Below are 22,944 nucleotides of genomic sequence, written 5' to 3'. Positions count from 1 at the left end.
GTGCTATGTAATGATGACCATGCAACCATAAAGCTTTAACTTTAGAGTGACTCAAGGGCAAACACGCACATAGAGTAAACACACAGAGGAATGATAAATACATCGTACATATGTAAACTCTCTAAAGAAGAAACTTGTGAGTGTGATGTAAATGTAAATGTGAAAGGTTGTGTGTACACACAGACAGATGTCTGCTGCATTTGCTCTGTTGTCACAGCTGGCCTGTATTATAAGTGACAAGGACCAGACATGACCTCTTTAAAGTGACAAGATGGGAATGAGTAGTCGATATGGATTGTTTGTGTGTGTGTGTGTGTGTTTGTGTGTGTGTGTGTGTGTGTGTATGTATGCGTGTGTGTGTTTGTTCACATAGATGGATAAAGGACTCAGGTTACTTTTTGTTATGAGGAGGGGGATTAAAAGCTGCACATTTAAAGTAAAAACAATCCAAATGTGAAAGACAACACAGTTTAACAAAGCCTTGGAGTCTCCTCCTGGTAAGCATTATAATCTGTGTGTGGTTAGTCTCTGCGATCTGAATATATATTATATTTGAGGAGGGCTTATCCACACTAAGAGGCCGGCGTATGCTCAGAATATTGAAATCCAACTTAAATGCTTGAGTGATCATCACAAGAGATGGATGTCGGGCTTTCCATATCGCCGATCAAGTCCACACATGCAAAGCACGTTTACACACACATGCACAAAAACACACACCTTAACACTACACCCACCTTCGTCACCACACACACTCACAGTCCTCTCTCTCTGTGACAAATATCTCAGCCTGCAGCTGCACACCCTCCATCAGCCCGGAGAGTTTACAAGGATTAGGTATGTCAGTGCACTAGCTCCACCCGTCTAGGCACTTTCTCTCTCACACACACACACACACACACACACACACATACACACACACACATACACACACGTACAGATGCCAAAGCTGTTAAAAGCTGGATTAAGTGTTTCCCTGGGAAGGAGCAGTGTGTCCTGGCTGTGCTGTCAAGGTGCCGTCAGATAGTGCTTCTCCTCTCTCCTCCTTTGCCCTCCACTCATTGTCATAACTATGCTAACAACAGAGGAACTGTGATCCACATGTAGGGGAGTCTAATATCAACAGTCTGAACCGCAGCTGAACTTGGCACAGTGGGTTTGGTGCGAGGAAACGGGCTCATACGCTGCACGCAGGGGCAAATCCCTTTGTTTTCACCTGCTTACCGATGTGATCGCAGGGTTTTGCTGACCACATATCGATAGAGAGGAACATTTTTCAGTTTCTGTCACCTCATCAATATTTTATCTGAGAATGTGTTCACCTATCAATAATGTATTCCTACAAAGTCTGGAGGTGGTGATGGTCAATAGCTGCGCAGTACAAAAAATTGTAAGACTGGGAAAAGGAGGAAGAGAGCAGATCATGTAGAAATGGAGTTGTTGCTCTGCCTAAATGTGTTTTCGCAGAGATATAGAGACTAGTCTGTGATTCAATCTGCACCATAAATGGATTATGTCTTAATATTACCTAAACTTTTCACAGGGTGTAAATTCCTTTGAGCAATAACCTGTGATCACTTCCAATAGTCCACCAGGGTTGAGCTGAATAAATAGATGTGTTGCAACAGCTGTATCATGTCCCTGACATCACAGGTGAATGATGCTGAAGGCCACTTTTTAAGGCCATTATGGGCCTGGTACGCTGTATCAGTTTTACACCACAGACAGAAAGAGAGAGTGACAGAAAATTAAGTGCCTGGCAATAGACATGCAGAGAGAGAGAGAGAGAGAGAGAGAGAGAGGCAAGAAGAGGGAAAGGGAGGAGGAGAGGAACTTGAAGCTGCCTCCTAGCAGCCCAGACACAGTAAATCATTACCACCATAAACCACAGAGCCAATAAAAAGCATAGCCTCACCCGGCTATAAGAACCAGAGGGAGAGGAGGAGAGGAGGAGCAGGGGGTATAGAAACAGATTCTCCCCATCTGGATTCATTACAGGAGAAAAAATAACTTCCCGCGGAAATACACACGAGTGTACGCACAAAGAGACACAAACACACACACACACAGATGCACGATGCAGCCATATAATCACAATCAAGAAAGGCTCGAACATTTCAAAGACAAACATGTTTTTTCCTGTGGTCTAATAAAATTAAAAGTCGATGCCTCAGATGCCGGGCTGGCCCCGGAGCTGCCTGGCAATTAGAGAGCAGTAAAAAAGGGAAATGAGAAAAAGAGTGAAGAGAGAGAGCGAGAGGGAGAATGAGGGAGGGGTGCAGGGCTTGATAGAGGGAGGGATGTGCTGAATTACTAGATTGGGACCATGTGAACTCCCCGAGGCTAGACGATGCATGGATGAAGGATTGGCGAGGAAGATTGGCGAGGGAGAAAGCACCAAACCGAAAGGGATGGGGACAAGCAGAGAGAGAAAGGGAAAGAGACGGTTTAAAGGCTTTCAAATCGAAAATACGGCACTTTCTCAAAATGCAGTGGAACAATAGGCACTTGGGTAAAAGGGCAAACCAGTGAACTCTTAAGCAATATAAGCAGGAACTAATGTAATGTTTTTGTGTGAAACCTAATAAATGATTGAAGGGGAGTTTCATATTCTCACCAGCTCCAGAGACGACTTAACGTGGTAACCACACACAGCCTTGTTTTTCTTTATTTTGATGAAATTGGCGAGGGATTCTTCCCAGAGATGGCTTCTCAAATTTAAACTGGCAGGCTTTTCTGTCTGTTCAGCAGTGGCGGTTATTGCTGCTCACAGTAACTAGTCTATGTTCCTGTATTTCTTCTGCATCATTATGTTTTACATCAGAGACTTTCTCTTTGTAAAGACCAAGCAGACAGCATTTTTAGAATCAGACATTTCAAACCTTTCACTTAACACTTACTTGAGATATATCACAAGTAATCAGGTGGAGCCAGATGGGTATTTGTTGATGTAAGTCGATGTTAGAAGAAAATGTGAGTACTTAGGTTTGGTTAGCTTTAATCTGTGAAGACGTGGATGAATGTTAGTAATAGTATATAACAGGGAGAAGATGGAGAGTGTGGAGGCAGCAGTGTTACTACAGCTGATACAGTTATCTGCTGCCACATCCAACATTATAAAACCATATAAAACCACTGGATTGACTCATGGCAGTTTAATTTAAATAGCAGGATGAATGAAGTTTTGTTTAGATGAATTAGAGCTGAATCCGCTGGTCTCAGCACTTTTTGCTGTATTTCTCTGACAGCAGTTAAATGCAGATGTCTCTGACTGTGTGAGTATTATATGTGTTTTAGGCCTGTGTGTGTGTGTGTGTGTGTGTACAGGCACAAGCCAGTGTTTGCATTAGTGTACATTGTCTCATTCCAACCAGCAACCCTGGGCTACTGCCTTTAATGTGGCCCCACTGGGCTCCAGCAAACTGAATTAGGCTAACAGGAACCATAGACAATTGCCAGGATGCAACACTGGGGACTGAACTTCCACTGAACCTCAATATGAAGGAGCTCACCCTCTCTCTTTTTCTCTTTCATTGTGTGTGTCTATGTCTCCCGTCCAGCTCCCTCTCCGGTAACAGTGATCAGAAAGGAGAAGACGTCTCGAAACAGTGTCTCACTGTCCTGGCAGGAACCAGAAAGACCCAACGGCATTATCCTGGACTATGAGATCAAATACTATGAAAAGGTTGGTGCAGATTATATCACTGTTAAAGCTTTACCATATGTGCCTTTGAGCATGGCACCATCATAAACTGCACTTCTTAAAGGAATTGTTCAACATTTTGGAAAATACTCATATTCACCATCTTTGCCGACAGTTTGATTGGAAGACCATTATATCTGGTGAATATAAGGCTACAACCAGCACATAACCACTTATAATGTGTTAATTAGTGAGTGTTAGAGTTGCTATTGGATGGATTTAGTTATATTTGGACAGAGCCGGGCGAGTTGCATCATCCATGGATGTATTAAGGAGAAATAAATACCGTGTTCAAAGATGGTGCCCTGTTCATTCCTGTGAAAGCTGCTCACTGGGCACATAAGATGAAAAAATCTCTGCGGGCTTCCTTGCATTTTTGGGCCCTTAGAGCACGCTCACTAGAGTCCTTCTCCAGCTGAGCCGGTTGAGAGCGTGCACATCCACAGCTTCCTCTAGCTGAGCACGCTGACTTCCTGTTGGCTACGACACATGATTTAATTTTTTTCATCTGACTCTTTGCAAAAATAAATAAATAAATAAATAAAAGTAAATACATAAAAAATTATAGAAAAAGCAAACTTTTGAAATGATGAACTAATGTATTGCTTTTGTTCTCCATGTGTTGTAATGTGTTTGAAGCCAAAAGTCGCACTGCAAAAAAAATCATATTAATGCACATAATTTTGATTGGATTTGATTTTTAAATCATGTTCCTCTTACACACAGTGGAAAGTTTGAGGTTTGAATTAAAACATAGTAGATAGAGGAAGTGGTTTCTCACACTTAAAAATGCCTACTTATACAGGGATGATATTAAATTAAACTAGTTGAATACAAAGTCTTACCTGCAATTTGAAATATCCTGTTTCAAAAGCCTCACATCATTTTTTTTTTTTTTTTGCTTGTCTGTCTGTTTGTTTGTACGTGATACAAAAGTGCAAAACAGCCTGTGCAAACATGAGCCCAATGTTGTCCAGGATCTCCAACCATAACAAGCCAAAAACATTCTCATGTTTTCTGTCCGCTCCTCCCTTCTCTAATTTCATCTCCTATTCTCACGACTCCTCTTATCTCCTCTAGTTCTTTACCTCCATCCTCTCTTCTTTTCCTCTTGTTTGTCTTTCTGTGTCCATTCCTCTGCCCCCTGCTCCTCACCTCCCTCCCCTTATTTTTACCTCTCATCTCCCCTTTCCATCTCTCATCCTGTCCTCCTCTCCCCTGCAATCCTTAATGGAGACAAGTTTTATGGCAGACAGTAAATGCGTCTGTGGGGTCGCTCATTCCTCTGTGAGGGAAATTAGTGCAGAACGAATTACACTGGCTTTCAGCGCTAGTGCTGTGCTATGGCTGACATTTGATGGTGAAATTAACCGTGGATGCAAGTTTAATCACTCTGGCAGATTCAGTGTGTGTGTGTGTGTGTGTGTGTGTGTGTGCGTGTGTGTGCGTGTGTGTGTGTGCGTGTGTGTGTGTGTATGTGTGCGCATCCCAGATCACAGTTTGCTTGAATGCCAACAGTGGCCCCTAATCTCTTGATTAGTAGGCCGACAGAAGCTGCTTCCTCTCTAAACTCTGTTCCCTGCTCAGCCATCCTTACCTAAGATGTTAAAACAAGGCCTGAAAACAGCGAGAGGAAAAGTTAATGACTGATACTGGGTCAGAGCTCACTGCAGGTCTAATTCTCAACTGTGGTTTTTCCAGACGCACACACATGCTCACTCATTACAAATGCATATTCATACAAAGAAGACAGGGAAGAATGTAAAAGGGGGGACTCTAAGGAAGAGTCTCTGTGACAAACTCTCTGGGCATTTGCACTGATCCCCGTTAATCACATTGTCTCTCAGGAATTACTGAGACACCACAGGGACACACACACACACACACACACACACACACACACACATGCACAAACCGAGTTCCCAGAAGATTCTCCACAGCAGCCATACATACCCAGGCATTTCAAACCCCAGACAAAGGGCTCTTCCATGCAGAAGAATAAACTGGGACAACCAGGGGAGACCCCCATAACAACCCAGGACAGAGGCCTCTTGGTGTGGCAGGCAGAGGGACGCTGACGACCTCTAGCATGCCAAGGATCAAGGCCGTAGGAGGACAAGAGTTGGAGCACAAAGTACCCACACCAAGACCACACCATGACTCACTTATGAGACAGAAAGAGGCTCACACATACACACGCAGACATAATTGCATACACACATAAACAGGATGGAGAAACAGAACACAAAAACAGACGGACAGAGATTAAAAGAGAGAGCTTTTAGCGAGAAGAAGAAGATGTTCAGATCTGCAGCATCAGACAGACTCTCTGCTTTTCTGTTTGTGGTTTTCTCTGTCTGTATTTACACAAGTTTAAAACAGACATACACAGTGTACATCATCATGTAATCCAATAGCAATTTACCCATGACTCCAGTTTCTCTTATAGTAGAGAAGTGAACGTTTTGCCAACAACCACACATTATCGCTTAAATCAAAGTACTTCCTATATTTGTAGTAGATGGAAAACTCAGTGGACTAACAGTGAGTGGCTGACGAGGGAAGTCATTCAGTTACAGCTCTGTTTTGTGCAAGAAGCAGGAGAGGCAAAACGCTTTAGAGCCATTTTAAAAGTTGAAATATTTCATTAGCAAAATATAAATCAACAAGTGGTTTTTCTGCTATGAGCTCTAACATGATGCAGAACAAAAACATTCTTTGTCTCACAATAAATCCTACATGCAGATTGAACTTTTCATGCTTAGTTTCCTGCCAGCTGATGAAAACATAGACCTCAAACTCGCCCATGTGTACCCAATAGATCATTTCAGTAGATCATCTCTTAATGTTACGAGTTATTGGAGCCCACAGACAATGCCTGAGCCGCCGAAGCATTCACAAGCCAGAATCATAAATAAGTCTCAGTAATATATGGCATCTATTGTTTCCAAGATAGTTAATATTACTTAGAGTGCTTTAAACACTGAAAACCTTTTTAAGTTTTCATTGAAAGTAGGAAGCTGGTTAATTTGCCACAGAACAGCGCATGAAATAAACTGCTTTACGACAGGAATGATCACATCACCAGATTTGTAACAAATTAAAAAGGAGAAGTGCTTGGAACTGATTCGCTGACAGTCTTAATAACATTATACTGATCCCAGATGATGATATCATAAGCTCATTGTTGAGTGAGATATATTTATATATATACAGAGATGATGAAAGAGAAATGTAAGTTATTGTAGGAATATTTTAAACATAATAGTGACTTATATGGAGGGATGTACAGTAAAGTATGTCAAATTAAGCTCTCTGTAGAGACACTAAACCCCTGCAGATCTGTTCTCTGCATGGATACTGCAAGGCCTGATGTAAAACGAAGTCAGTCGTAATATATTACTTGTTTGTTTTAATAATTCAGTAGTTGAACGATTTTTATTTTCATGCAGCCTTGTTAGGCAGGCATCTCTGCTTTTTCATTACACAAATATAACAAGCATAGTCAGCAAATTCAACATTTAGGCTAATTGTCGAATAAACCACCTAAGAAATAACAGAATCTTTTCTCCGGAGGCTGATGGATGAAAGTGGTGAGCTGAAATTCTGCAGATCTCAAATAAAGTTGTGCTACTGTAAACTTTGAAGAGGTTTGTGATATTAGTAGCCGGCATGGGACGTGCCAGAAAAACCCCGGTAGCTCATTATTTTTAATCAAATCCACCTAACCAGTCTGTTGCCTCTGGCTTTGCCCACACAGCTCTTTCCACCAGCACATACCACCATGTCTCACAATCATGAAACCAAAGGCCCGAGACTGTCTACAAGTGTCCAGGCTCTGCGCTTCCCATGTGTCCTATATATGGGAATTCTTAAGGAATGTTTGGGGATATTCTTGGGAATTCCCAACCAGAGAGCTTCCCAGAAGAGAAGAGGTGTTTCATTTTTGGAAATCCCAGACGAACTGTATGGTCTGTCACTTTAACCGGCTATAGGGTGCTCTGCAGCCGATAAGGCATTTCCAAGTGCACTTTGTGAAAATAGAATTTGTGGGAATACACTTTGCTGATTGTTTTTGCATGTTTTATCACCATAATCTTAAGAGCAGAGATAGAGCTTCAAATCCACTTTAATTTGGGCTGTTTATTTAGTCTTAGATGGAAGGAATGCTGGAAGGCTGAAACACCATTTACAAGACTCCTGCTGTACATCTCCTGTTTTTGGGCCTGTACGCGTTTGCATTTATGACCGTGTGTGTGTCTATGTGTGTGTTACACAAGCTATAATTTGCTGCAGCTTTGTTTACACTATCAAAGCAGAACGCAGCACAGAGGCCATTCTGGTGACATACACACACACATACACACACACACACACACAAGTGGAAAGTCCACAATCACACGACTTGTTTGGCTGCAGTATGCATAGAGGAGAGGTGTCTGACCTGAGTGTCCTTCTCTGTATCTCTGTATCTCTCTCACACACACACACACGCACACAAAGGTGCTTGTGCCACACCTGTGTATGATTTTCAGGGGATCACGTGCCGTCCCAAGCGCTGACCGATGACAAGCTGCGAGTAGATTTATAGCTGCGATGAAGAGTTGTCTCAGTGCAGGTCTGGTGTATCGGTTACCTCCTCCCACACATAGCAGTTTAAAAAGCTTTGTGCACCATAAAACTCTGATCCACTCCATTAATGGGCGTGAAGTTTCTTTTGGATGCTGCTTGTGCGTGTGTGTATGTGTGAGCATTTGTGCCTGTTAATAACTGGGTCTATAAAGTGAGGATTTGACTCTACCTGGACATGGTTTGGCCTTGAATGATTTTTATGAGCTTGGCTGTGTTGCAAAACATGTAGCTCATTTTTAGGATTGTTGAAGTCAACCCCCATAGGTTGTCATTAAGATTTAAGATCAGCTTTGTCCTATTTTTCTCCCCTTTAACACTTTGCTTCATAGCGTTGAGCATAGTAATGATATGATTGCAGGCCTGTCGAGGGCATCGACGGCCTCAGCAATTTTCACCCTGGACAATTCAAAGTGGTTACGAGGCACAGACAGAGAAATGTGACATTTGTTGACAACCATTTTTGTTAAAGCCATAATTTAGCCTTCCTAAATGGTCTGTTTTGCCCTCCTGCAGATTTTCATGCCAATCAGTCTCATTTAGTTTGAAAAGCTTCCACAATAATAGTGTCACCACCTTTTATTTTTTATTTGTTTATTTTATTTTATTTTTTGTGTTTAGCTTGAGTGTTCTCGTACTGGTGCTACATTATGTTTCACGCTGCCTCGTGTCCTATGTGTCTCCCTGGCGGGGACAGACTGCCTGCTGTAATGTAATGTTGCCTTAATGTTGTATTGATTTCATGTCATCTCTGTTAAAAAAGCAGATGTCAAAGTAGTATTGAAAAATGCATTTTAATCACTCTTAATATCGCTATCATTATTAAGAGTAAATATTTAATAATCTTTTTCATTTGGTTCTTGTTCAATCTGTAAAATGTGTCTCTCTCTCGATGCCAACACCTAACGACTGTGGAGCATATACACAAAAAAATGTTTAAAACTTCTGACATTACAGAACTGGCTCCTCCGATTATTCTACCTGTGAAAATGTCACCGCACGGAAGCAAATTCAAAGGGCTACTTTCTGTCTTTTCTCTTCTGCGTCTACCTGCGGCCCTCTCATCTTTTCTCCATCTCTTTTCCTTCCCTTCCACATCTGGAAACAATGTGCCAAATGCAGACCTGGTGTGTAAATCCTCCTGTTGTTTTATCAGTGGAGATCAGTAGGAGAGAAGTCATAAAATATAAAGGGCATAATTCATCAGATTGGGAAGAAAGCTGCCAAACTGTCTGGGATGTTTGTGTGTGTGTGTGTGTGTGTGTGTGTGTGTGTGTGTGTGTGTGTGTGTGTGTGTGTGTGTGTGTGTGTGTGTGTGTGTCTGAAAATGTGCATACACATGTATACTGTGTTGTATTGCACCTTTTGTATAATGTATGTTGTACTCATTAATTGTTTCAACCCGGACTAAATTGTAGCTTGTTTGTTTTTTTTTCTCAGGCCGTGCCAGCTGTCTCACAAATATTTCATCCTTCTTTCTTTTCCTCTGTCCTTCTTGTCTTACAGGAGGAGCAGGAGACCAGCTACACCATCCTCCGTGCTCGGGGTTGTAATGTGACTCTGAATGGTTTGAAGCCCAACACTGCCTACCTGCTGCAGATCAGAGCTCGCACCGCTGCTGGATACGGAGCCAGCAGCCCCAGCTTCCAGTTTGAGACCAGCCCTGACTGTAAGCTGAGAGCAGAAGCTTCACAGCCATTCATTACCTGCTGATATGTTGGGTTTGACGATTAGGCACAAGGCCTGATAAAATAGCTGATAACAAATAGTGAGATTATGATTGGAAATTGTGCATTTTTCAAAGAGTCTTTGTGTCCAGTGGTCTAAAGTTACAATTTTCTACCCTGGCAACAATAGTCTCAGGGAACATTTTTCCATGAAACTGACCATAATTAAATATCTGGGAATTTATTGGTACAAAATATCAGCCTTGGAGGCAACATAACAAAACCTTTACAACAGTTCTGGTATTTGAACTTTGTTGCAAAGAGAAATTAATTAACCGCTCATGTGCCCTTTTTTAATGAAATGCTATTAAGGGCATTTATAAATACCTTCTTAGAGTTTTGTATTGTAATATTCAGTTGTTTACTTATTACTGTAGTGTGAGATAAAGGCTGTGGAAGCCTATTAGCATATTAATTTCAAATGTATTTTGTTGGTGCGTCCTTAGAAATACAACTTTCATGTGCTCTTAATGGAACTGAACTGAATGTTGCATTAAATTAACATTTGGATGATATACCGTAGATGGTGAAATTGGATTGGATGGTAACTGATATGTTGATAAATTTTATATGATATATTATAATATTTTTTTGCTCATTACTTTTTGCTCTCCATCTTTCAGCAGCCTTCTCTATCTCCAGTGAGAGCAGCCAGGTTGTTCTGATCGCCATCTCCTCCGCCGTGGCCATCATCCTGCTCACTGTGCTGCTCTACGTCCTGATTGGCAGGTCTGTCCACCACTCACTTGACGTGATTCTCCTCCAATCACAGCAATCCTTTTGCCCTCTAGCAAACCATTTACCTGTTTCCCCCATTTTTCCTCTATACAGTATGTCATGTCTGTCGTTCCTCTAAAACACAATGTAACGGTTGTATTTAGGTGTGTGACTACATTCATAGGAGGAAGCTAAGAAATGTGTGTGTGTGTGTGTGTCTGCGCGCATGCTGCTGTGTGTGGCTGAAGTTGGCAGTCGGTACTGTTCAGAGAGAGTATAAATCCATGGCTCATTATAAAACTTACTGATCCTCTCTTGGCTTATAAGAGCTGGGATTACACTCATACACACACACACACACACACACACACACACACACACACACACACACACACACACACACACACAGTTCTCGCTAGCTTCCAGGCTCAGCCACATCTTATTGTAAGATGTGGCACTATTTCTGACCTTTCTCTGTTTGGATTGGCAGGTTTTGTTGCCGCAGCAGATCCAAACATCCTGATGAGAAACGACTGCACTTTGGCAACGGCCACTGTAAGTACTGCACTCTGTTTCTGCTCTTTACTAATCACTTGGCTAATACAGGTAGAGGTAGTTACATTATCAGTAGTGTGATGGTTACATTTGGGGGGGACGTCTTTCTCGGAGCATTTTCACACCACTACACCAGTGGTGGTTGTTTAAGAGCAGATACTTCCATGCTTGAAGTGGTTTCCCCTTTACTTCGGTTCATTTGGTCATATGAGAAGACAGTAATCGGACCGAGACCATATTGAGAAGGAGGTTTCTCGGTCCATTTGCAAACCAATCCCGGAGGCTTAATTCAGAGAGGGAACAAGTTCAGACTGTTCCTGTAGCCGGCTACAGAAAGGACTGAGAATGAAGCTTTAAACGATCCCTAATTATAGGGTTTACTCCAGAGAAAAGGCCTTTCCATTGATACATTTTTGACGAGTGATGAAAAAGCCTCACCCATGTGATTATATAGAGTTAAAACTTTCTGTGAACACTTGAACCAGTGTGTGAAAGAGCCAAGGTGACAGCTTATCGCCTGATGGGCCAACACAACATAACAACAGGTTTAAAGAAGGGTTCCTTCTCAATTTCCTTGTTCTGCTTTATTCATATATGATGTGTTATTTATCAGGAATACTCATATCTTTAACCTTGACCCTAGGCATTGGCCCCAAAATTCAGCTGAACAGAATCTGGATGTTAGGATGGGTCAGATGCAGAGCATAAAAAAAGACCCCACAGTGAGCAATAAAATGCAACTTTATTTTAAAAAAAAAAACAGGCTCACTTTTTTCAAATCTGTCTTAAAACAATACTCGCCAGCCCATCTATACATTAAAACAGCTTTTGGTGACTGTGATTCTTCCTCCTGAACATATAGGTCATGAAGCACAAGTCTTCCTTTTGTGCATTGATGCATTCTCAAGTTAATCCTCAGGTTCAGTCTGACTTACACAAGTCATTCGTTATTAGTTACTGTATGTGTTTGTATCACAAATCATCTGCATGTTAATGACTGTGTGCGCGAGATTTACTTGAACACATAAAAACAGTTTTACGTGGAGACATGCCATATTGTTCCACTTAGCAGCATCTGAGAGCCACTGTTATTCTAACACTCAATTTACTGTTTCACTGCCTCCTGGTGAAAGCTCATCCTGACCTGTTCCTGTTCACCAGAACTCACTCAGACAGAGTCTTTAAACGGTCATTAATTGAACCTGCTCTCTGCTGCTGCAGTGCGTCTGCCCGGTATCAGGACCTACGTGGACCCCCACACGTACGAGGACCCGAGCCAAGCTGTGCATGAGTTTGCCAAAGAGCTGGATGCCTCCTGTATCGCCATTGATAAAGTGGTGGGAGCAGGTGAGATTGAACAAAGGAAGTCTCTAACCAGACTTTGCTGCATGCACAGACACCATGTAGACCATTCCAGGAAAGCAAAATGTCAAATTCACTGTATTTAATTCATGACATTGACAAGACGAAGAGGAAAATAAGTGGAAATAAGTTTCTGCCAGTCAGTTTGAATGCATTGAACTTAATTGTATATTCTGAATTCTCACTGAATCATCTGAAGTTTTAGCAATGAACTATAAAAAAGGGACATAAATTATAATACATTGGCTCAAAAAAGAAAATGGAAAGAAAATTAAGAGAAGTAAGTGATTTCTTCCTTTCTGTGAACTCCTCTGTCCCCCTCTCACCTCAGAGCCTTCCCTTTACTTTTTTACTCTTGCTCTATTTAAATGACAAAGACACACCAAGTGCAGAAGCACTCACAGAAAAAATGACGTGCATGTAGTGCTTCTATATATCCTAATTTTCATAGCAGCAGGCTAGTTTAAGTGAGTGCCATATACTGCACAGCTGGGAAAGAGAAAGCATTTAATGCCCCAGCTGGAAGCCCCTTCTTTCCAGTCCTCCTCTATAATGGAGGGAGAGATGGTGAAATGAGAAGTTCATTTCTCACTTTCCTCTTTCCTCCTTTCATTTTCTTTCTTACCTTTTTTTTTTTTTTTTGCCTGATGCTCCAATCCTAAACTAAGTCTAATGATTGCAGCAGTCTCTGCTCTCCTCTCCTCCTCTCTCCTCCTCTCTCCTCATGCACTCCCTGATAAGTTGAGCTGGAGTGCAGACGGCCGGGTAAAGCATTGTGATTCATGTCGAGTGCAGGCAGAATAGATGGAGAGTAAAGCACACAGCGCATAACAGCAGGCCGGTCTCCAGAGTCCCACCAGCTCTCCACTCTGTAAAGCTGTCAGGACGGCCTGAGAGTTTAATACCTGACTCCGCACTGGACTACACTACACTCCACAATGCATATTTCATAGTATATATCAGAGACAAAGCATATTTATCTCTATAGGGGAGGAGCGATACATGGGTAGATATTGACTTTTTTATTAGAAATCAGATATGGACAAGTCAGTGTTGTCCACTTCTCATATGGAGTATTTGTGTTCAATTTCTATTCGCTGTAGAATCTGTCAATACTACAGTGGTTTTCTGTGGGAATTCCTCATCATGATTTCACACAGCATTAAATCTGCCAGGAAAGTTTCAAGGAAATGTTCCTGAACTAACACACACAGCATCTAGAATGGTTATATTTAGTACAGTGTTGCAGGTTAGTAACTAGTATTAAATAATTGACTTGCTTTCACGAACTTTAGATGTTAGATGATCGGAGCCACTCGGGGCAAGCTGTTAGAATTGTCCAGTGCTGACTCTCATTTTAAAAATTACACCTTTTCACTTCAGCTAAGATAAAATGATGACGATCTTGTTAGCATTCAACAACTACAGCTCCCTTGAAGCAATGGCACTAATTGCTGACACTCCTGGAATGTAATCTGTTGTTACATGTTAATGCTAATGAAATAATTTGGCTTTTTTAATGTGGTTAAAATAACACTTTGATCAAATTTTAGAAACCAGTATGTTCCGTCTTATCTTATGTATATGGAAAGAATAAGAAAACCGTAGGAGTTACAGATGCTGATGGGAAAGAGATTAGCCAGGAAAGGGAGTAGAGCTCGAGCTCTTTAAATCTTTTTTTAACACAAGAAAATTTGACTTGAACACCAGAGGTGAGCGTTAAAGCTTAAGCTGTGAAGTAAACAGAATGTCCATCAGCTTGAATGCAGGGTACCACCCATCAATGTGATTTTTATGAAGCACATATAAGCTACATACCTCTTTTCCCCATCCCTGCCTCAATCCCCATCTGTCTTCATTAAACATGTTAACAAGACTTTGATCTTCTTGCCAATCAGTGATTGTGTGTTAAAAGACAGAACACATGCTTCACTCTGCTTACATGGGTCAGACTTTAACATCAAAGCGGGATACCTAGTTCTGCTCGCAACAGGAAAGGAGTGAGCGTCCCTAATCAAGCCTTATTAGACCGAGATCTTCTTTCTCGGAGTGACCACATAAAAAGTTGCGTTGCGCTGGCTCGTCTGCCCACTGCTGAGAGCTAGAAGAACGGAGCAGAGCAGGAAAGGACAGGCGTGCTTTTGGCATTTCGATTTGGTTGTAATTATTCTGGCTAAGTTCTTCCAGATCCCGTTGCTTGACGTCCAAGGTTTGACCCGTGCTCTCTGATCCAGAGCTGCTATGGGAAATGATTGTACAAGACAGAGAGAGGTCTGCACATGTCTTAGCACTGACGTCACCGTGCGCGAGCGCTCTCAATATGCATATACGTTATGGAGTAACACACAAACATATAGGCACAGCTATACACACTCCACTCATCCTCTACAGTCCAGCCGAATCCTTTTCACCGGCCGTAACATGGCTGGCTGCCTTTGAAGTGGCCAGCCTGCCTGCAAAGCGTACCTTTTGAACATACGCACACACACACATATATGTGTGTGGGGGCTGACATAAACACACACATCCCCTCACTGGCAAGGAATGCTAATTGATCTCTCCCAGAGTGGATGTTGAGTCACGCAGTGTTTTAATTTGACAAAGAAAGAAAGGTGAAAGGTCACTATGCTGTCTGTTCAGTTTGGAGTTGTTATTTTCCGCAGTGGATTCAGGTGGATTGATTTCAAAGTTTATTACTACACATGGTGTCATTATGATTTCTTTCCAACATCAATAAATACATTTCCTGATTATCGGTTAAGTAATGACTTTTAAGATCCCTTTTGATCTGCAGCTTCAACTTTGACACTAAATGTGCCTTGTTGTAGTCCTTGTTTTCTTAATAATGTATATTGTGATTTGGTGCTATAGAAATAAAATTGAAATGAATTGAATGAATCTCAACAACAGACCTGGACGAGTGCAAAGTCAGAATGTACACAGTTATGAAATTAAGACCCAGGTTGAGAGGCTTTCCTTACAGTTTAAAGCATTTGCTTTTCTACTATTCAGTTAGGTCCTTGTTAAACCATAAATGATTAATTCAGGAGCAAAAAGTTCTATGGAGAGTTAAAATATGAATTTTAATATATTAGCTATTCACAACAGCTCTCCTTCAAGCATATGGAACTTCATTTCTTGTGGATTTACACATGAATGAACATTTGGACCATTTCTTACCCATAGGCCTATATGGTGATAGAGTAGCTATAATTTTCTGATATTAGTCATTAGTCAGAGAGCTGACATCTACTTCATTCTGTTTTGTTGCATCTTCCATGATTCTATCTTTATTTTGATGTACTTTGTCTTTAGGTGAGTTCGGCGAGGTGTGCAGTGGTCGCCTGAGGCTGCCCAGTAAGAAGGAGATCTGTGTGGCCATCAAGACTCTTAAAGGAGGATACACAGACAAACAGAGGCGGGACTTCCTCGCTGAGGCGTCAATCATGGGACAATTTGACCATCCCAACATCATCAGGCTGGAGGGGGTGGTGACACGCAGTAAGTGCATCTATGACTCAAGACTTAAAGGTGCATTGAATTTTTTGCAATATTTCATATTCAGGTGTAAATGAAACATTTTATGAAATAAAATGTGTTACAAAGTTGGGGAGTTGGGGCACCAGTGCAGAGATCACTTCCTCAGTCCGTTACCATGGCAATGTAAACGCCTTGGATACCTGGTTTAGCTTACATCACATATACTCACATCAGTAATGATAATGTCAGCTGCAAGCTCCTTTTTCTTTTTGTTTTTGGTGCTCCAGTGAGGTGCTATGACTGATGGGTAATCTTGCTTGGCAAACTGATGACCTGTTATTCAGCTGTTCCCTACAGTTTTGAATCTTAATTAACATAACTGAGTACCATGTGACGTCCACTTCGCAGGGACTGTCGGCGATCAGAGCGCGGCCATAATTTGTATTCGCATTGCATCGCAGATCTGACATCTCCACAGAGTCTTTTTACTGATTCCGGATTTGCTATTGTTTTTGACAAATGGCTCTAAAGTGGCTGACACTTCTGTGAAAGAGCACAGGAGTTTTATTGAGTTGCAGCGGTGTAAATCTCTGCAGATCAATGTGCTCTGATCAAAGCCTGTGTCCAAAGCGGGCATAAATCCATAAATCCATATCTCTGACTCGCTCCCCTCTGGGCCTCTTCATAAGACTATCATTAGCACACAGAAGGCCTCTTTAAAAAGGAGTGACTGCAGAAAAGAGGGAAATAATGAGTCTGAACTTTGTCGCAGAGAAACGGGCCTGGCCTCTATCTCTCCCTGCGGCACCAGGCTTGTTAAGTAGTTCTGCCAGTATGGTTATTCTAAAGAGTAGAATAAAATACCTGGAGAACTTCCCCTCATTTTATTGTCCTCCATTTTTGGTTCCTCTTATTTTGTCTCATTTGTTCTTTTTTTCATCTGCCGTCCTCTCGTGTAATCTCAGAGCCTTAATTGCTTCCTGCCTCTTTAATTTGCATTCACTGACTTATTGGCGTGACGTCTTTTAATCACAAACGCTATTGCCAAAGTAAGATTTCAAAGCGTGCTGTGCAAATGTCCGCAGATGGATATTCCAATCGTATTGTTTTAATTAATTAATAGTATTTCTTTCACTTTTTCACTTATGAAGGTGCAGTTCATTTATCTGCCCTCTTGGTTGGAAACATTGAAACATCGTTGCAAAGGTGAAACTTTGCATTATGCGACTTTAGGCAGAAAAAAGTAATGTAATGGCGAATGACGAAAGTGAATACAGAGAAATATGTAGGAACTGGTCTGTAGTTGAGTCTTCTTTAGCAGAGGTTTTGCGTTAGAAAATGTTATCTTTTAACTAGCAAATAAATTTTTTAGGTGAATAAACCAAAAGTTTTGCGAAGGACACAAGAAGAAAAAATCCCCATAAAAAGATTTTCTAAAGGAACCACATTCAGTCACAATTCTGAGCCTTGCTCCGAGCTTATTGTTATTCAGCCTTGAACACAGTACATCTTAAAAGTGAAAGAGCTGTTTGTATGTGTGTGTAATCCTTCATCCACAAGACTGTTTGTCTGTTTGTCTAATACATCTTACACCGCTCTTCCTATTAATGTCCAGCCGGTGAGAAACGCTGCAGTAACACAGGACCGCTGCTTTTAGACTAATAGGGGGAGTTCAGTATTCAGTATTGTGTGTGTGTGTTGGTGTGTGTGTGTGTGTGTGTGTGTGTGTGTGTGTGTGTGTGTACATGACATTTGGAGGGATACCCTGAACACATGTGCGTGAGTTACAGCAGTATGGGTGCAGGACATAGTTTTAGGAGCACCATTTGATATGCTCACTCACACACACACACACACACACACACACACACACTGCTGTAGGGTGATTTATTAAGCTGCTCCTGTTAATTCTTAATAATCCTGAGACTTTCACACCCCATTTACCTTGCTGCTGCTTTTGGCTGATCCACAGGCTGCATATTTGTGAGCATACACACTCACACACACACACATACACACACACAAATAGGCATGTACTCTTTTCTCTCACACCCACACACACACATCCACACTTGCATTCACAGAATAAAGGGGCTTGGGGGCCTTTATCATTGCTGCCAATGTTGGGAATAGAGAGAAAGAGGGAAGGGAAGTGGACAGAGGACAGCAGGGAGGACTGTGTGTGGGAGTTTCCGTCCATGACCATAAAAGCCGTCCGCTGGTAAACGGAGCGATCCATCACAGCCAACTGGATCTGTGACTGGGTTTAAGTGATGTGGGGATTTTTACTGTAATTGTCTGACAACATTACAATATTTACTTGAAGCTGTTTGCTTGGACAAATAGTTTCAGACCCCCCCCCCCCCCCCCCATTTGTCAAATGGGGGGGGGGGGGTCTGATTGACTCATGAGGACATTTTGAATTGTAATTCACAACAGATTGGCTTTCATCAAAGATATTGAGTCAGCTAACTCCCATCGTTGTTTATAGAAAGTTAATTTTTTTTCCAATGAGAGTAATAGACTTGTTTCTTTTAACAAGCGATTCCATCACCCTCTCCACTCAGCCCGTGTCATTCCCAAGAAAAAAAAGTCTGCCTCACCAGATGTGGGGAGGGTTCACAGTGCATGCAAGCAGAATAAAGGAGAAGGGACGGATGGGCTGATGGGGAAAGAGAGGTGGGGATGATAGAGAAAAGGTACGTCGAGAATGAAAGTATAGGCTGGGGCAGGTAGGGAGGGAATGGGAGGACACATTAATCAGAATAAAACGAAGAAGAAGCATAGGGCTGGTGGTAAGGCAGGAGTGAGTCACGGAGAACAAACCCATCTGGGACACAAACAAGTCCTGACACCGACGCTGTTCTTTTAACAATGGCTGATTTAAAGGTTTCTTAAAGAGATATTTTTTCCTTTTCTTCCCCAGTAATAAACCTTGTGTTGGCCACAGTCTGATCAGGTACAGATGATAGCAGGCAGCGCTGATTTACAGCCAGATCTTCCACAGAAATAAAGATGTCACACTTTGACAGCTGACCTGCTGGGGCCTTAAACTATGACTAAGATCATTTCAATCTGCTGCGTGAGTATGTGTGTCTGTGTGTGTGTGTGTGTGCGACAGGCAGAGAAGAGAATAAGTTCAACCTGGTCCCTATCAGGGCCCATGAACTTGTATATCTGCTTTAAGTCGAGTTCCAGCCCTCCCTGTTTACTCCCTCTGACTTTCAGAGATTAAATCTGAGCTCAGTATGATGTGTGAGCATGACAGTCTTTTGTTCGGTCAGCGGTTGTGTCGAACAGCAAACAGAAGTCATTGCACTCATCTGTGAGTAAAACAACTGATATGATGTGACCACAAATTCAAATCTTTTCTGTTACAGGTAAACCCGTCATGATTGTCACAGAATACATGGAGAATGGATCCCTGGACAGCTTCCTGAGAGTATGTAACAACACATACGATGCACACACACTTGTGAGAGTGGATTGCAATGCATTATAGAAGTACACACCCTGAGGCAGCTGGAAGAGCACATACTTGATGGCTAGCTGAGGATTGAGGAACACACACACACCAGTGTGGTGAAGAAAATGTCTTGCACCTGTACAACGCTCAGTCCAGTGCTGAGTTCAAACATCACACCACGTCAGGTCACTCTCTCCGGAGAGCAGTACAGTAAATCTTTGCTTTGTCATTTTAAAAATGTCATCTGTCAATAAAAGTTTCATTTGTCAAATGTTCAACGGTGACATTTGCTTCAAATAGCTGTTAAAACTCTGAAAAGTCCAACTATTTATCATGAAGGTGCAGTAGTCTGTGAAAACATGGAGTAAGAGACTTGGAGTAGGAGAGCAGGAATAAAATAGCTGTACTGATGAATGTAGATTTAATAAATTTAAATGCCGTCTCTGAACATCATCAAATAAAGCTACATAACTCTGGATCCTGTCAAGTAGCAGATGTGGCCAAACATAATATATAGTAATAATTATAACAAATCCTTCACATTAAGACTATTCAGTAGATTTCAGTACCTTAGACTGGCTGCTTCTGACTGTTTCAGCTCTGCTCTCCATACAGGGCTTATCAAATTATAACATTTTATGAACTGTATCCCCAGTCCTCTCCCAGCCAGGAGTGAATTTGATTCTTCCTATGCCTCTGTCTCTTAAAGAGGAAAAGACCTACCTCACTGAAATTAGCCAAAGCAACGCAACAGCCAAGCCGCAACATTGGCATGAAAGTATGTGTACTGATGACTGTTTTAGCCCCCTTCTTCGTGTCTGCACAGCATCCAGACATATACAGGAGGAGTAGCTCTTGTTTCCTGACATTTTCCCAGAGGCCTGCACTTTATCATTGAAAATGTGTCATACATGCAAACACACTGGAGCAAATTCATAGCATATGCATTGTAGCTTATGTCTGTGTTCAGAAATCTGCAAAGCTTTGAAGTGTCTCAGCCAGGTGGTCTGCCCACTAATTGCTTGGAAAGAAATTTTCCAAGCAATTCCAAAAAATTAGAGTTGGGGTGATCCAGGTTCCACTCATCTTACAATCATCTTGCAAATGATGCAACGTGTGAACAGTAATGGAGTGAAAATGCCTAGTGCCTGAGCAAAGACCACTACACCCACAGTAGATATAGACAGGAACACGTTTATAATCATCCTAAGCTTCTGCTCTCCTCATGTCTCCTCTGTTTAGATTTCTTCCCCGTCCAGACATCAGCAGAGCATCACAGATCATATAGGCTCATACTCATAAACACTTGCCAGTGTACACCAGTGTAAACACTCCTGCTCGCCAATGCAAACGGGAAAAAAAGTGTTTTATGTTTATATCTCATCCAGTCTGTGTTTGAATGTTGCACCATCTAACACTTTGCAAACATTTTGTAGAGCTATCAAAATACAGCGGATAATGGAAATGAGGTCTTGGAAATGAGGATTTGCATCATAAACAGATTTATCAACAATTTGATACAGGGATACACAGAAAGATCAATATCGACTTGCAGTGCATTGCAAGTTTTCACCGGATGTGGCTTTCAGAAAAGTAATGCCAATGCCATACTTTATACCTTTGAACATAACTTCTTCTCTCACGTTGTCCCCCGTTGGTGGAACGCACTACCACTTCCTACCAGAGCAGGGGCGTCCCTCTCTACCTTTAAAAGACTCCTGAAGACCCAGCTCTTCAGAGAGCACCTTCTCTCCTAGCACTACATAGCAAATCTACACTTAAAGAATCGTCACTAGCACTTATTGCTGCGCTAACACTTCTTATCGCACTTAACCTTGATTGTTCCCCTTTCTGTAAGTCGCTTTGGATAAAAGCGTCTGCTAAATGACTAAATGTAAATGTAAATGTATAACAGTTTTAATCTACTGAATGTATTGTTTGTTATATGTAGTCATTTAATCTCTTTCAGCATTCTGTGTATCCCCTAAAAACATATATACTTGTCAGAGAGCAGTAACATTGAAAAACTCAGAGACTCTAAAACCTAAAATTATAGTAAAGACATATGAATTCAGAGATATTTGTGAAGAATCCAAACAAAATGTCACAGAAATCAGGTCATTAAACTCAAGATAAAGGGCTTTCATTGGTCATCACGTTGACCATTATACAAGAAATATGTAATGAAATATATTATGAGCAGTGGATAGGAACAGCTGTGCTCATTGTAAAAGAAAGACCACTTCAGTTATATATTGGCCTGATCCTAATTTCCATACATTACTGTGTCTCTCTTTGGGATTTCACAGTTGAGCTGAAGATGAGGTGCAGAATGTCAAAGGTGGTTTTTAAAGGTTAATGAAAATGCTGTGGACACTAATGTAGAAAGGTTTCATTTTATGCAAATAGTGAGAAAGGTTAGACTCCCTTTGTGTTCTATAGAATACACTGTACATTAAAAAGTCTGGCATTTCCAGTGCTTGTCTTCCCTCATTTCATCTTTCCCTCCTCTCCTTTCTTGTAGAAACATGACGCCCAGTTTACAGGAATCCAGCTGGTGGGCATGCTCCGTGGCATCGCCTCGGGCATGAAGTACCTGTCAGACATGGGCTACGTTCACCGAGACCTGGCAGCTCGAAACATCCTGGTCAACAGCAACTTGGTGTGTAAAGTGTCAGACTTCGGCCTGTCCCGAGTGCTGGAGGACGACCCGGAGGCTGCTTACACCACCAGGGTGAGCTGGCGCACAAACACACACTGAGGACAAAAACGACAGCATGAACAAATATGTTTGGCAAAGAACTTGGGATCGCAGAGAAAGAGAATGTCCCTGCTAGCAAAAACAGAATATGGCACTGTTACGTTCCCCAGTGAGGAACCAGGGGATGAGAGGCAGTAACAAAAACACAAAGTTTCACGGGAGGAAATAAAGATCAGGAGGCACCAACAGGCAGCAACACCAAGGCACTAACAGTACAAAATACTTGACTTTTCCCTTTACTGTAGCACTGAAAGTGACTACGGCATCATCTGTTTCCTGTTTAAATCAGAGTAAGTTGTTTTTCTCACCAGCAAAAATCAGAAAAACCAACCAGTTTTATTTCTCATTATGCATAGTGATTTCATATAATGTGGACAAAAATGGACAGCACATTTCACTTCCATTGTCTCCTCTCTCTCTCTCTCTCACACACACACACACACACACACAAGTTGTATACAAAAGTAAGAGTTGTGATAAATCAAACATGAATCCACAGAACTTTGCCTCCCTGGATCACTGCACAGAAACAACAACATACACC

General features: G+C 41.7%; 1 protein-coding gene across 5 annotated transcripts in view; it reads left to right on the top strand.

The window, feature by feature from the left end:
* epha3 (eph receptor A3) overlaps positions 1-22,944 on the top strand; it is a 128,986-nt gene that overhangs the window by 89,686 nt on the left and 16,356 nt on the right. For all 5 annotated transcript variants that reach the window (XM_071504008.1, XM_071504259.1, XM_071504168.1 and 2 more), the window contains 8 exons: positions 3,561-3,685; positions 9,839-10,001; positions 10,683-10,788; positions 11,267-11,331; positions 12,553-12,678; positions 16,009-16,194; positions 19,554-19,615; positions 22,164-22,373. In XM_071504008.1, the coding sequence (XP_071360109.1) occupies positions 3,561-3,685; positions 9,839-10,001; positions 10,683-10,788; positions 11,267-11,331; positions 12,553-12,678; positions 16,009-16,194; positions 19,554-19,615; positions 22,164-22,373 (1,043 nt within the window). The remainder of the gene's footprint in view (positions 1-3,560; positions 3,686-9,838; positions 10,002-10,682; positions 10,789-11,266; positions 11,332-12,552; positions 12,679-16,008; positions 16,195-19,553; positions 19,616-22,163; positions 22,374-22,944) is intronic.

Source organism: Trachinotus anak, unplaced genomic scaffold (genome assembly GCF_046630095.1).
Source record: "Trachinotus anak isolate AG129_WGS33_773 ecotype Australia unplaced genomic scaffold, CSIRO_AGI_Tana_v1 ptg000001l, whole genome shotgun sequence".
Classification (NCBI taxonomy): domain Eukaryota; kingdom Metazoa; phylum Chordata; class Actinopteri; order Carangiformes; family Carangidae; genus Trachinotus; species Trachinotus anak.
This window is presented reverse-complemented; position numbering and strand designations above follow the sequence as displayed.